At 40.7% G+C, this 15,093-nt stretch overlaps 1 protein-coding gene across 1 annotated transcript in view; it reads left to right on the top strand.

The window, feature by feature from the left end:
- TPPP (tubulin polymerization promoting protein) overlaps positions 1 to 15,093 on the top strand; it is a 66,588-nt gene that overhangs the window by 173 nt on the left and 51,322 nt on the right. The window contains exon 2 of the mRNA XM_063325700.1: positions 11,734 to 12,048. Coding sequence (XP_063181770.1) covers positions 11,738 to 12,048 — 311 coding nt within the window. The 5' untranslated portion in view covers positions 11,734 to 11,737. The remainder of the gene's footprint in view (positions 1 to 11,733; positions 12,049 to 15,093) is intronic.

The raw sequence follows: 15,093 nt of genomic DNA, 5'->3' as shown, positions 1-15,093 counted from the left end.
CGAGACAAGCCCCTCTGTTTTGGGGCTGGGTGGTGGTGTGCGCGTCTTTCCCCCCCACCCCCCAAACCTAACAAATTAGGGCGCTGGCTACCTAATTCGTGTTCGGTTAACGAAGACGCGAGGGGAGGGGGCGGGCGCGTCGGCGGAGCTGCCCCAGGCTGGAGGCCCCCGCTACCGCGGTGCCACCGGCGGCCCGCCCCCAGCGGAGGGGCGCGCGGCGCCCTGCCCTGCCCTACCCCGTTATGTAACGTCGGTGGGGGGCTGCGGGCGAGGCGGCGGCGGGCGCCGCAGTGGAGCGTTCCTCCGCAGGATTAACCCCTCGCTGTCCCCCCTCCCGCTGCTGCGTCCCTCCCGACAGAGCCAGGGGCGGGGGAGCGGCGCTGGGTGCAGCGCTGCTCTCCTTCGCCAGCCCGTCGGGATGGGCTCCGGCAGCCGCATCTCCCACCGCCATCGCGGCGGGGCCGGGGGGGGGGGGGGGGGGGGCTGTCTGCCGGCGGCACTGGGTGGGCGACGCCGGCGGCTGGCAAGCCCGGCTCTGCCTGCGGGCGTCGCCCGGAGGAGCTGGGGGGAAGATCCACCTTGCGCACGCATCAAATGCTGCGCTGTTGGCCATTATCTGGAGCCGGCGGCGAAGCCTCAGCTGCTGCGTCGTGTTGTTGCGCAGAGCAAGTGGTCCCCCCCTTTTAAAGGGGGTCGATGGGTAAAGCCGATTTGCCTTTTTTTTGTTTAAATGCCCAAGTGTTAGCCGAAGGGGCTTTGTCTCTGAGAACCGCTCCTCCATGGAAACCGGCATCAGGTGTGGGAGGCTTTTTGGATGCTGCGGTGTGACACGCGGAGGTATAGAGACAAGTACGGTAGCCTAGGGTGGAAAACAGGACGAGGCGAAATCATGTGAATTAATCTGCCACCCGGCTGGCTAGTTTGAAAACGAAGACGCGTACCCGCACCCTTCCACCCCCCCCTCCCCAAATCAGCAGCGGTTGCAAGCGTTTCTTCAGTCCTGGGTAAAATCTCGCGTTCCTGGGCGAAATTCTTCCACGGGGAAGATGCTACAAGGTGCCGAACGCCCAGGTGAAAAGCGTGTGTCCTAAACGCTGGCAGCTTTGAACCTCGCAGCATGATGCTGCTGACGAGCCATTTCCCTGTTCGTGTTTTGTAGGGTCTACATGAGCAGGTTTGGCGGGGGGGTGGGAGGAGAAATTCTTTCAGATTTTACGGAGGATTGCATAACTGCTTATGTTTATTTGAAAAGAAAAGGAGGGGCAAACCCAACCCCCAGCCTGAAATGAAACACACGATAGGAGACTGTTTTCACTGACTTCTCCTGAGCCTTCATACTGTTTTCTCAACTGGTGTCATTAAATAGCATGCTTTAGAAGCGTTAGCGTGATAATGAAACATTAACGAAACAGGTTTGGGGTTGTTTTTTCTATAGTGCTCTGAAAACTTGCAGCGAAAGTGGAGAGACAGCTATACACTTTCATGGTCTCAGGCTTAAAATAGCATGACTGTTTATGAAATGTATACAATCTATTTTTTAAATGTCGATGGCCATTTTTTTAATCCTTTAGTGATGAGCCACTTCTTTTTCAAATTAGGTTTTTTACAGGCCCTCTCCTAACTCAAACTCACCCCTCCCAAAACCAGAATAAAGTGCTATTTTGACTGCTTTTGTACCTCTCTGGATCACAGTCGTATTCCTTTAAATAGTCCATCATTTGTAACTGCCAAAGTATATGTCCAGTATTAAATCATAGTACAGTGTAATGCTTAGACAGCATGCCATGCAAGGATCAAATTGCAGATAAAATTCACATAGGAATCTCCTGCGGTGCTTGCACTTGGCCCTTGTAAATGTAAGAAAAGGCCTTTATAAATGGAAATATACATACAGCAAGTAGTGTTTTCTGTGCCCAGTTTAAACTGTGGATTGACAGTGGTGAAAAATAATGTCTTTTTATTTAATTTTTATAGTAGATATATTCATTCAAATTATTTTCTGTAGGCAGCTATATGACAGAAGTTATTTTTACTTCTTGAGCTTCTTTGAGCTTAATTTGAAAAAGGAAAGAAAAAAAAGGACATATCTTTTAAGGAGGAAGGAGGGATGCAGGCAGGCAGTTATGTCAATTTATGTTAAGATTAGTGTATTCTGATTATTGTTAGAGGCAATTAATTGTACTTAATGTATCTCAGAATGTTTTAGAGAATAAGCCATACAGTGTTTAAACTTAATACCTTGCTCTCAGATGATAAGCTAAGATGCAAATTAAAATAATACCGGATATTTTCCTTGCTTTGCATACTTTGATTACGTAAGCCTTCAGTGTGAGAATGTGACTGTATTCACAAGCCTATATCACTGTATGAAGAACAGCTTAAAACAAGAACAGTTTTTCCTGTGGTGTAGTCACTCCATGATGTCATGTCCTTTCTATTTACATGCATATTGCTTGTTGCTCTTGCATAAATTAAATGAACTCTTTTCAGCAAGCAACAAACAGAGGGGTTTTTTTCTCCATCCAAAAACCATTTTTGTGCTGGGCGTAGTAATTGAAATTAAATGCAGGTATGTAATTTTCATCCCTAGTGTTTCTCTGCTATACTGGCATGACTGCTATGGGCATAAGTGCTTTTAGGTGCCTCTGCCAGTTAGTCGAAAAGAAATATTTTGCTTACTGTTTGTATTGCCATAGTGTCTGGCAGCTGTGATCAGGGACCTTGACTAACGTGTTAGGTGCAATATGACCATGGAACAAAATATTATGATCCAAAATACAGAACATGACACTGGTACGAAAAAGGGAATGTGGGTGTTGTTAGGAAGGATACATTGATACATGTGTGTGCATTATCCAGCTATGTATTTTCTCTTTCTCATATGTTAGGGCAAATGGAATTGTAGACCTTAATGTCAGACTTGCACAGTTCTGTGAGGGAAGTTCTGGTATCAAAGGGCATTCTTGGGACATGTGAATAATGTCTTGATTTGGGGGCGCTTTTAAATGTATTTAACTTGAGGAAATGCTGAAAGTTGAAATAAAATAAAATAAAAACCTACATCGACCCAATATGAAAATTTTTATCTTAAGGCTACTTGGTTTTTACTATTCTTTAAATTTAGGGTCACTTCTTAGAATTTCGAAATGGTGTTTTCATTTCAAAATCAAAACATTATACAGGAAAAATCACATTGCTCTGCCTTTCCCCCAGTGCTTTCAATAAGCAGTTCTAGCTAGCTCTTCTTCTCGTCTCCCTCATGTGCCCAAATCCATAAAAAAGACATAGTAACAAATACGCCTTCAGCAGAAAGAAATTTCTTAGTGAATGCATCGATCCTGCCCATCCTAAATTGCCCATACATAGAAGCACTGCAAGAATTTCCCATTGCAGTGTAGTCTGGCTATTGGAATACTTTGAAATAGTAGTGAAAGTAACTGTAGATTGAGAGGATGTTATTGGTAAAATACCCTGATATAAATATGGCCTTTTAGTACATATGGCCCGTACATGTAGTACAGGACAAGTACACATAGCCTGTTCAGGTTTCAGGACGCTTTTTCTGACTGGGTGTTTATCTCAAGTGCTGATGGAGCAGAACAGACTGATTTTGTGTTGGTCAGTTTTCGTGGCTCGCAGTGGTATGTCCATCAAAACAGATGGGAAGTTTTTAATCTATTGTTAGTTATTATGTGGAGCAGGTGGGCAATTCAGTTTGCTCCTGCTAAGAGGGAATCTTAACTGTGTTAGGACTTGGCAGATGGTAAGAAACCTGGGTTCTTTCTTAGTCTTGCCTGTTGTCTTGAGATTCCCTCTTCCTTTTCTTTTCTTCCTCATCTTTCCCCTGCCTCATAGTGTCCTGAGTGTTTGATAAGAACTTCCCTTGTCCTGGGTAGAAAACTGAGAGTATACAGACCAAAGCTTTGGAGCGTTACGTGGAAGATGAGAAGTGAAGAAGAATGAAAAGGAAGAAATGGATCTGCAGTACAACTGTCTTAAATAATCTTACGAAGTTAATTCTTGCCCAGTTTGACTAATCTTAAGAATATACTTGTGTGATAGGGTTCAAATATTGGAGCATTTGGCAAAATGAGGACAGAGAAACTTTAAAAAAAAAAAAAAAAAAATCAAGAACGTAACAGTTTTTGCTTGAATCTCTGAGGGATGCAGTCCCAGTTCAAACAAGTTCTTAAATGCACTGTTGAGGAATGGTGTTCAGTGCCAAGCAAATTTTTGCAATGGAAATTCAAATGCTGAGGCCTTGCTTGCAAAAGTACTCTTTAGTTGTTGGTGACTCTGCTGATTTTTAAATTAAAAACAAATCTGCATCTGCCTGTCTCATCTGATTTCACTGTCAGAAGGACCAGTACTCGAACAGCTTATAGATGTGAAAGAACTTACTGGTGATTTAGCAAGGCGAGTATTGCCCTCCAATATTGTACCAAGCTGTAGGTAGTTGAAGAAAATCTGTACTTAAAAGTTAGTTTATTTTTTTGTATTCAGACAAAACTGAAACAGCAGACTTCAAGAACATAAGCAATCTTTAGACTACCTAATCTGACTTCATGCATTAGTTATTTTCAGTTAGTTTTCTGAGACCAATAACATACAGTTGATCACAGTCTGTCTTTCAGAGATGCTTGACCAAGTGTATCTTCTGTATTAAATGGAGTGTAATGTGCAGACGTCAGGATGTGAAGTATTTGCAGCTATTCTTGCAGTTTACCTTTAGTATATCCAATGGTTGATTATTTCTCCCTAAGGAAGTCTTATTTCTAACTTGAATTGGTGTAGCCTGAATTTTCAGCTGTTGGGTTTCTTTGATAGTAAAGAGCCATTTAGTATGTGATGCACTTTCTCTACGAAGATAGTTGGATACCTCACCAAAGTGACTTCAGTCACCTGACAAATTACATTGGTGGAATTCTTTAAGTCTCTCGTGGTAAATCATCATGTCTCATGATTTTGTAGCTCTAATACAATCTCCAGTTCTTCGATCAGAGGTGATGTTTTGTGACTATTAAATCTTACAGTGTTTTCAAGGCCTGTAAGTCTCTGTTAGCTCAGTTTTTGTTGGATCTAATTCTATCCTTGTCAATAGCATCAGTTGGTTTTTAACTATAGGTGGTACACAAAGCCCCCGTCTTACTGGTGTTTGAAGTAATTTCCTTGCTATGCAATTTCTGATCTCCTTCATGGAGTGGATCTTGATTACTCACGGCTTTTGCAGAAATATTTTGAAAGGGTTCTATGGAAGTTCAGATTGGTAGTCTGCTCTGGATGGGGAAGGTAGGAGGGGACAATGTATAGTGTATGAGGAAATTAAGCTAAGCAAACTCTGCAATTGTAATGTTACAAGTTGGGAAGCTGTACTCAACTAATCCTAAAATGATGATATGCTCAGCATGTTCTTTGGAGCTTTAAATTAATTATATGACTAACTACTGTGAAGAGCAGCTGTTGTCTTCCCGTCTCTTTTGGATCTGTGTTTCCCAAGTCTTTTTTTGATCCACCTTGATAAAATACCTCATCTGAACAGTTGAGGCTCCTCTTCTGTTGTGCTTTAATCGTTGTGAATATCTTTTTCTTCCTTTTCAAAACTGTTGTATCCGCTTCCTTCTGTGAAGGCCGTTCTAGACGCTGGTTTGTATCCTTGTGTGGAACTGCAGAATATTTGTGTCCAGATTATTTCTTCATCTACCAAAGCTAGACAGCAGCCCAGCTGAGCTCAGGATGAATACTTAGTAAGTGGAATCCTCAAAAGTGGTAGTCGCATAATGGAAAAAAATGCACAATAAGAATTCACCAGTGTATAAATGAGTGGTGGATACCTGTATTTGTGCTTCTGCCTTCATAGTTGAAACCTTGTGTAAGTTACACAGTGGTACTACAGTATATTGTAGAGCTAGTTAAGAGTTATTTAGTTAGGTAAAGAGTTTTTGTGTAGTTTTAAGTGTTGTCAGGTGAACGCATGTCTTTTAAGAGAAAAACCTTCTAATAGAACTATTGCTGATAAAGGTGTGTGTGTCTGTGTATAGGTGTTTCATTTATGCATATATAAAGAGGTGATATTTTATGAAGTGGTTCTTTGGAGCAAAGGAGTGTAAATTACGAAGAACTAAACTCAGTTTTGTATGTAAGTGATGTTGTAGCAGTCACTTTGCGGGTGGATAGCAATAGCTTTTAGAAATAGAATAGTAAGACATTTGTCAGCAGTCAAAATGCTCTCTGTGCTTGATAGTGTGTTTTCTAAGGTTGCTCCTTTGATGGCCTATCACGGTCTGAAATACTGTTTCGCTAAGGAGGAACACTGCGCACCTTGAGTAACCACCTTTTTTGTTACTCTGTGTGTGTCCTACTAAAGATCTTAATGTAGCGGTGTGATCTAGCCAGCCGTGCCCTTGTCCATAGTGCCAGGTACATGTATATTTTCAAGAGACCTCGAGGTTCAGTTTCTCAAAAAGCCTTATGAAAGGATTTAATTTTCTTTAAGTAAAGATGGGTTTAAATGTAGATAGAGTTGTGTTAGCTTTGCTTGGTCTGCAGTGTTCTTTGCTCATTTTCCTTCTGTTACACGCTAGGGAAAATGGATGGCTCTCATTCACTTGAGCATCACATGTGGAGAAATATGACCAGAGCAGAACTCGGAAGAGAAATGCTTTAACTCTTGCTCCTACTGATAGCTGTGAAGGAAGCTTAAGGAAAGCTTCAAGAGCATTGTCTAAAGCATTGCATTTTATTAGGAGGATGTTGCATTTCTCCAGCTGTTTATCCCTTCTCTCAGCTTGAATGTTTATGCACGAATGTGGGAAAAAGATTCCATCTGCTGTACTTTGTCTCTGCTATTTTTATTTGGCATAAATAATTACAGACAGAAAATAAATGAGAATTCCCTTTAACTGCAATTCTGTAATGTTTTTAAAACATGAGGAAGATAGATCAAGTACTAAAATAAAACAGATGCAGTCAGACAAATTCAAATGCCTTGAACAGCTTGATAATGAATCCAATTCACTCATAAAAATAGCACCTCTCATGCTCATTGAAAACTTGCTTTCTTTTTTGCTTGGGTTGGCTGGGAGATCTTTAGAAATTTTGGATGGCAACTGTTTGTGGTGCAGTAGATAAGGTTTACCAACAGTGCAGAAACAGATTCTGATAAAAATTACACATTAAGCACTTGCATGCTTACCAACACTTGATGTGCAGGAAGGATTATCAGGAGAATGGAAGATGAAGCCAGGTTACAATTAACATAAAACTACTAGGGTGTGTGCCTGTGGTCAGAATTCTTTCTAGTATGCCTGTTTTCTATCTTTCAGGTTTAAGACCATCTAAGAAATACCTCTATTTGGTAGTTCGGCTGGTCTGAGGAGCTGAGAATGTAGGTGTGGAGAGTTTGAGGCTGATGCATTTGTAAGAGAACAGTGCAGAAATAGGAAGCTTATTCTGAGGTTAAAACAGAAGTGAAATTGTTAATGTTACCAGACTTACCTCACCTTGCTGGCTATGTTAACTGCATTGCAAGGGGTCTACCGTCTCTCTCCTTTCCCCCTACTCTATTTCTAGTTTTCAATAAAATCAGTAGATTCCTAGCTACCGTTTTCTTGAGCATTCATTCAAATGTCTGATGCGATCACATGCATGAGAGATGCTATCTGACTGCATGTAAGAATCCTGTTTTTCTTGGCCAACTAAATAGATGTATAGATGCTTTTGAGGTTAATCTGTTTTATTTTCTCCCCTTTAGAACGTGAGGATGCAAGGAAGATCAGCTAGATGAAATTTGCCCATGAGCTAGGGAATTTTTTGGTCTGAATGCCCATTACAAGAAGCAAAAGTGGTGGAAAGCCTGCATACTTAGCTTAAGTACTGGCAAAAATGGAATAGAGTGCTTGTAAGATTTTTTTTTCTTTTTCTTTTTTTTGTTTTTTTTTTTTTTTTTTTTTTTAACCTGCTAGTAACATTTTGCAGATAGTAAAACAGTGTCTTTGCTTATGAGTCTAGAGTTTGTGCTGTGGATTACCTACTTGCCCTTCTCACTTGACAAATCAGGGAGACAAAACGTGCAAGAGAATTGCTGACAGGCAAGGAGGTTGCAGAAATACTGTCTCGGGAATTAACTTACGTCTTGGTGAATATTTAGAATACAGTTAGGTACCTTCTCCACTCTACCTTGTGGCCAAAACTCTACGGTATGACTGTAAACAAAGCAGAACCTTGGACTTTGCATAAAAACAACAGCAAAAGGAACTGCAGAAAAGGACTAAATCAAGGACAGAATTTGTAGATTTTTGTTGCTTAGTTGTCTGGGGCATATGGTAGAAGGGGTTAAGAACTTATGGAGGGATCCGGGCTAAGATTGAAAACTTGAGCAGAGATTCCATTTTAGGGCTATTTTATCCAAGTTACTGCCTTTGGGCTCAAGATGAGGAATTTACACTGTGGACTTTGGATTTTAGCTAGAGGATGACCCTGATGCGCAGCGTAAACCTAACTTTGGGATCTTGTGGAGTTATGTTGCAAGTTGCAATGCAACTCGGTGTTGCACGTGAGAAATAAGGTTGGCATATGCATAGGCAAGCATTACAGGAAGGGAGTAGATGTTAGGAATGCCATTATTGCATTGCAGCTGTGCCATTGTGCTATTTAATCTTTTCTCCAAATTCATCAATCTCAGCAGTCTTCTCAACAGAGGTCTGCTTGATGCTTGAATGTCTTCTGCCGTTAGAAAGTTTGAACTGAAAGTTATCCTTAGTTCACAGGACTTTTCACCTCATTTTAGCCAATTCTTGGTGAGTAAATATTCTAAAAAACAAATGGTTTTACAATAAGCTGCCTTTTCTATTAACTGGATTGTATCTGAGGCTGTAATAAGTATCTACTGTAGTGTTGTAGTCTTTTATGCTGTCTTAGACAAATACGTTCTTATTCATGTCTGTGACAGTAAATGCTGCAAGAAGACTTCCATTAAAAACTGGTTTTGTAATACTTGCTGCAAATGAAAGCAATTCAACTTATATTGGGACAGAATATTCCCTAGCATGCTAGAGGCAAGCTAGATGAAGTAGATGAGAAAGTATATGGTATAGCCCCAAAAGCTAGGCATTCACACTTTTGATAGTTTCCTGTTGATTTTTTTTTTGAAGCATTTTTAGGTATGGAGATCATAAACTGGGTTAATACATTTGCAGCTAGTGAGACTATGTTTGTATTTCCTCCGCAGAATCAGAGAACTTCATAGCACTTCAGAGCACTCCATGCAATAATGTACTCGCTTTACGTGGCCTAATAATTAAAGCAGTGTAGAGTATGGGTCCCAGAGTCCTCATTAAGTTCTGAACTCTGGCAGCGGAAGAGTCATGCTTCTTCATCCCTTTGCTTTGGTTTCCCTGTCTGTGACACGGCAGCGATGCTAACTCCTGTTACAAATACTAACCTGCCTGCACTTCCTCAGCAGATTAGCCACACGTTAGTTCTCAGGGGCCGGGCAGGGAAGGTGCCACAGTGAATCCTTACCAGGTAGGATATACGCGTATTCTGTAGAGTTGCGTAAATCGGTGAAATTGTTGGCAAAAATACTCTGTGTTTTAGGAAGTCTTCGGGTCTTCCTTGTTGGTGCCAGGAGGTGGTCTACTTCTAACAGGAATTCCCCCAAATCTAAATCAAGGCCATACCAGAATTCCTGCAATATGCTGACGCCTGGAGCGGTGGTGGATAAGTGAAAGAGTGTAAATTAATATAAAACTTCCAGAAGAGCTGACAGTTGGCCAGTATTGAGGCTTTGGGCTTATTTATAGGTACCTGGTATTCGTGCAGCTACACAGCATTGGCAGCTGGCATTCACAGGAACAATAGCTGCTTGTCCCCTCGTTTTTGAAAGAATACAGATTAATATGTGACTCTATCTAGGGGAGTTCTCCCAGCTGTCTGTCTGCAGATGAGTATGTGTTGTAGTCTCTGGCTGAAAGGAAGTTTGATGCTATGAGAAAACTTTTTCTAACGGGTTAGGCATGTGCTAAGAACACAGATCTGCATTTTCAGTCTATTTTAGCATGAGTTAGTCATGACCTCAGTCAGATTGATCCCTAGCTTAATCTCTGTCTGTATAGATATCTCTGTCTGTATAACGTGCTGTATTATTTACCTATTGTAGAGTGAGAGAAGGGACAAGACCTGTTGTTTCATGATACTAAAGGAGTATTACATGATACAGACTACAGCGGTTCATAACACAACACCTATTTGTCTAAATATTCTGTGGACTTCTGGAACTGCGTTTTTTTGCGGACATTTCTGTTCTTTCACAAAGCCTTCTGAACTCTAGCGTCTGCTTATACCGCTTTCTCAATGTCTTATATGGCTGCTTTTGGTTATTAAAAGGTTGTTTCTGATCATGAAGCTTAACAGTAACTGCTGCTTAGCAGGTAGTTATGGTTAGTTCTGTTGCAGCTGCAGGAAAGGGGTATGCCTTGGTTGTTAAGTGACAGATGTTAAGCAATATCAGAAGAGGGAGAATTTTAGAATTGTTTCCATTGGAGGAGTTTGTGTTGAAGTGCAGTATATAGCCAAAAGAACTTTCTATCTGCTGCAGAAATAAAACCTTAACTAGAAAAACATACCAATCTTTGCACATGTTAGTCACATACCATGTACAGCTGTGACTTCAGAAGAATGGGAGAGGTAAGTGTTTGCCCTTATCCAGTATTAGCCAAAATTCTGATACCTGAAGCACCTCTTTATGGGTTAAAATTTGTAGCAGCACCACAGATGTGAGTCTGGGCAACAGTCTGCGTGTGGCTGTTGGAACAGGCCAACAGTGCACCCTGTCCCTAGGATTTTTATTTCTGCGACGCTGAGAGCGGATGAGCGGAAGGCAAAGGCTTCTGTGGCGTGCTTCTGGTGTGTTAGGGGTTTCTTCTTTATGAAGGCCCCTGAAAATAATTTTAGTGTTCTGTTGCTCAGTTTAAGGTTTCTTTTAAAAAAGGCAAACCTATCCTCCATGAGCTATGATAATCTGAAAGTTACTGTGGTAATTTGAAAGTTGTTCTCTGTAGTAATGATGTCCCTTCTCAGTGCTCCTGCATCATGGATGTGTGGATGAATTCAAATGAATTCCACAGCTACAGGTCTTTGGGCATGAACTTGAGAAATGAATGGTTTTGTTAACAAACTTTTCTAAGCATTTCTGAGGCTTCCTTACTTGTTAGCCCTTTCATTATATAATATAAGGGTTATTAACAGCAATATTTTTGCTGCACTTTCAAAATATTTCTTTTTGCAATAAAAAATAATTTAAGAGCCACAGTCCAGAAAATGAAGGGCTACTTATTTTTCCTTCAGAAATAAAAGTAGGTAGAGATGCCTACAGTGTAAAGAGCATACTTTTATTCAAATCAGTAGAGTGACTGTGGTGATTGTAATTTTCAAAAAAAAAGAAAAGAAACAAACAATGAGTGTTCTCTCGTTGGCTGATGTAATGGTGGTGAAATTAGGTTTGTGCCCTGTTTTGGAATGTTCTTTCCATGCCCTTTTTTTTATGTGCTATAATTTTTTTCTAGATGGGCAGAGAGTTACATAGTTCTATTTATAGACTGTTGTTTGGTGGTGGAGGGCACTGAGTTCTTGCCAGCTTTACAGACCACTTATTCTTCATACGTTGTGACATGTAGCTTAACAGAAAGTAAACTAGTGCGAATTAATGTAATGAGTTTACCCTCCTCTTCTTTGTAGCACAATGGCTGACAATAAAGCGAAGTCAACCAAACCTGTGAATAAGACTCCTCCAAAGTCTCCTTCAGATCCAGCAAAGGACCGAGCAGCAAAACGGTTATCCTATGATTCAAACAGCTCCCATGAGGGAGCTATGGCAGGAGAAATAAGTGCTCTGGAAGAGGCCTTTAGAAAATTTGCCATCCATGGTGATACAAGAGCCACAGGAAAAGAAATGCATGGGAAGAACTGGTCAAAGCTATGTAAGGACTGTCATGTGATAGATGGGAAGAACGTGACAGTTACAGATGTTGACATTGTCTTCAGTAAAATCAAGTAAGTTCCTTTCTGCCATCAGTTCCTTGTCTCCTCAATGCGTTTCATAGATATCATCTAAATTTATCTTCTGTTGCTTACAGATGTTGTGAGGCACTGTATGTCTCTGTCACAATTGATCTTTCTTGTTCCTTTATGAAACTGTTCCTTTGTCTGAAGATACAGCTTTCAGCTTTTGTCCTGCTATCTTAAACTGACTTCAGCATCACAGGTGTTATACCGTACAAAGAGGTATGATGTGATCAGGGCAAATGCAGGCTGTTCCAAGAAACATATTGGTTTTTGACTGCAGTAAATGATGTGAATGTTTCCTGAAGGATATCTGACTGAAGTCAGGATGTAGTTTTGCATCTTGCCAAAATTCAGCCTCAGAGGACAAAGGCTAAGGTGGGATATGTTCTAACAACAGTCCTGATGTCCAGCACAACACCTACTCAAGTTTAAAGTGTAGGGCCACACCACACTGATTGTGAATTTGTGATGCAGACCCATGGCTTTCATTAATTGGTTAGGATTATCTCATTAGTCCTGTCGTATTCTTGTGAGCAGACTGGAACTTTAGTGAAATTTCTCCCTAATTTGAAAACCTAAGCAGGCTTGATCCAGAAACTCATCAAATCCAAGGAAAGACATTCAGCTGTTCCAGCATATTCCGTATGAAGCCCCAAATCATTTTTTTGTTCCCACTTTATGTGTAGAATTGGATTATTTTCACCTTCCCCCTCCCCCTGGTGTCTGAAGTGGTAGTCTTGTCTTTTCTGCTTTTTATAATCACAGTAACGGTTTAAATTGTCTCACACTTCATTGTGTTGAGGAACATGCTTTAAGGGAGGTCCCTTAATTGTACTTGCAGCTTGTAGGAATATTTGTTTGGCTTGTGCTCTCAACTACTGTGGTGTAATGCTGGGGTGGACATGCAAACTGTGTTGCTTACGAGGATAGTTGGGAAAACTTGCTACAAGCACTGACCCTTTAGAGTGCATCAAAGCACAGAAGGGCAGAGAAGAAAAGGCCCTTGATCTTGAAAGGTTGTCTAGTCTAACATGCACCGATAGAATTACATTACTTATTTCTTTCTGTATTTGTTTCTTTTCTCTTCAGGGATCTTATCTAGGCAGTTGAAATATGCACACTCCAACCCTCTTGTTCTTGTATTAGTCTACTTTTTCTTTTAGGCCCTACATGAATTTTTTGGAAGTTGTGTTTCCAGAGTGTGGTATACTTATTTGAAACAGACGTTTAGGCTGTAGGGCTGTTTGTTTCTTTCTTGATCTATGATAGACAATGCTGCCTTCATTTTCAAATTTTCTTTGGCTTTCATCAACTTAAAAATTCCTCTTGTACCTATCATCACAGGAAATAATAAATCTTAGCGCCACTTTCTCATGTCAGCAAGTTAGTGACAGGACAGCCCCATGATAGGCCATAAACAGTTGCGCAACATTAGCGGATATAAAGAAGTGTGAGTTTTGGTGCCTGCTGGGCTAGAAGGAATCCGATCCTGTTCTGCAGGAGTGAGTATGAGGTGGCAGGGACCTGAGGCTCAGGGGGAACGTCAGCACATGTTCAGTCTCAGCTCAGCTTGGGGGTTTTTGTCTCTGCCTCCGTGGGAGGTGCCTGTTCAGCAGTTTCTCCTGTGACTGCTGCTAAGCGTTGTCATTTCTCTTGGAAGAAGAACGCTCTTATGTCTAGCATTTAATAGTTTAGAAGGTAACTGCATCGAATGCAAAAGCTTTTTTTTATCTTAATTGCGTATTAATTACTTGCTCGTTCCTCACCTGTATACATACGTATAACATGTATTTTGTATATTCTTCTCTTTTAAACTTTTTTTTTTTAAATTAATATTGCTTAAATGGCAGATGGGGAAATTTACGATAGCTGAGATTTGCTGTCTTTACTGAGGTGGTCTGTTTTTTCACGTGCATGCTTTCAGTAGGTATACTTCACATTTTCTTAAGTGTTGGGTGGAGGTTTTTTTACATTTTTGTTCTTGAGAGCAAGATGTCAGCAATTCTTTTTAGTCTAGATTACATTTATTATAGTGTTTTTAAGTTTTAACAAGGGAAGATTTAATGGCTGTAGTTACTCAGGTGTTAGTAATGTGCTGTAACTTAGGAGGCTTATGCATGGGCTGAGTATAGAGGGTTTCTTGAGCATGTTTAGACAATTGCGTCTCCTTGCTTTCTCTTTTTGCTTCACGTTTAACCCTAAGCTAAAGGATAATGATAGATTTGGTGATGCATCAAAACAGGCATACTTGCAAAACAAACTCGTGCTCGTTTCCATTTTACAAGCATTTTTCCCAGCAGAGCACTAGGGTTTTTTGACAGCCCAAGTGTTTCCCCATCTGTGTTGAATGAAAAACATTAAACACTATAAAAGAATTTCCGGCTCCCCAGAAAGTGCAGAGTACTGCTTCCATGCCTCAATAAGCGTTATGCTTATGGGTGTCAGAAGGTTCTGTACTTCACTGTTGTTCCTAAGTTCTTCAGCTAGACTGTGTCTCCCAAGATGGACTTTGGCCTGGGATTCTTATGGTAAGCTGGTGGATCTTGGCAGTTGTAGTCTGTCCAGGGAACACACCCAAATATAAGAAGATATCTTTGTCATACCCAACTGCAATTGCCATCTAGCATTGTGATAGAACTTCTAAACAGGTTTTCTGTTGGGTTTATTACTGGGAAACCACTGTGTTTAGCAGGGTTTGTTTTCTAGCCAGCTATACTTACAGTTTATGACAACGTCAAATGTTGTTCAAACACTAGAAAATAATTAATCTAGTAGAATTGTTCTTTGGATTTATGAATTACTATGTCTGTGTATAAAGCCCATGTTTGTCATCTTGCTAGCTCTCCCAGGCTTCATTTATTGTTCTGCTACAGATACTGCCAAAATAGGTAGGAACTATACACATTGCTGATAGTCAGGGTAAAGTAACAGGGAAATTCGTAACAGATAGGTTTACCTAAGAGCTACTGAAAGATAGTGTTTTATTCACTGATCGGTAACTTCCTCTGCTGCAGGAGAGATTTTATCAGTTCA

Source organism: Chroicocephalus ridibundus, chromosome 2, assembly GCF_963924245.1.
Source record: "Chroicocephalus ridibundus chromosome 2, bChrRid1.1, whole genome shotgun sequence".
Taxonomy (NCBI): Eukaryota; Metazoa; Chordata; class Aves; order Charadriiformes; family Laridae; genus Chroicocephalus; species Chroicocephalus ridibundus.
The sequence above is the reverse complement of the archived record's forward strand: the minus strand, read 5'-3'. Positions and strand labels throughout refer to the sequence as shown.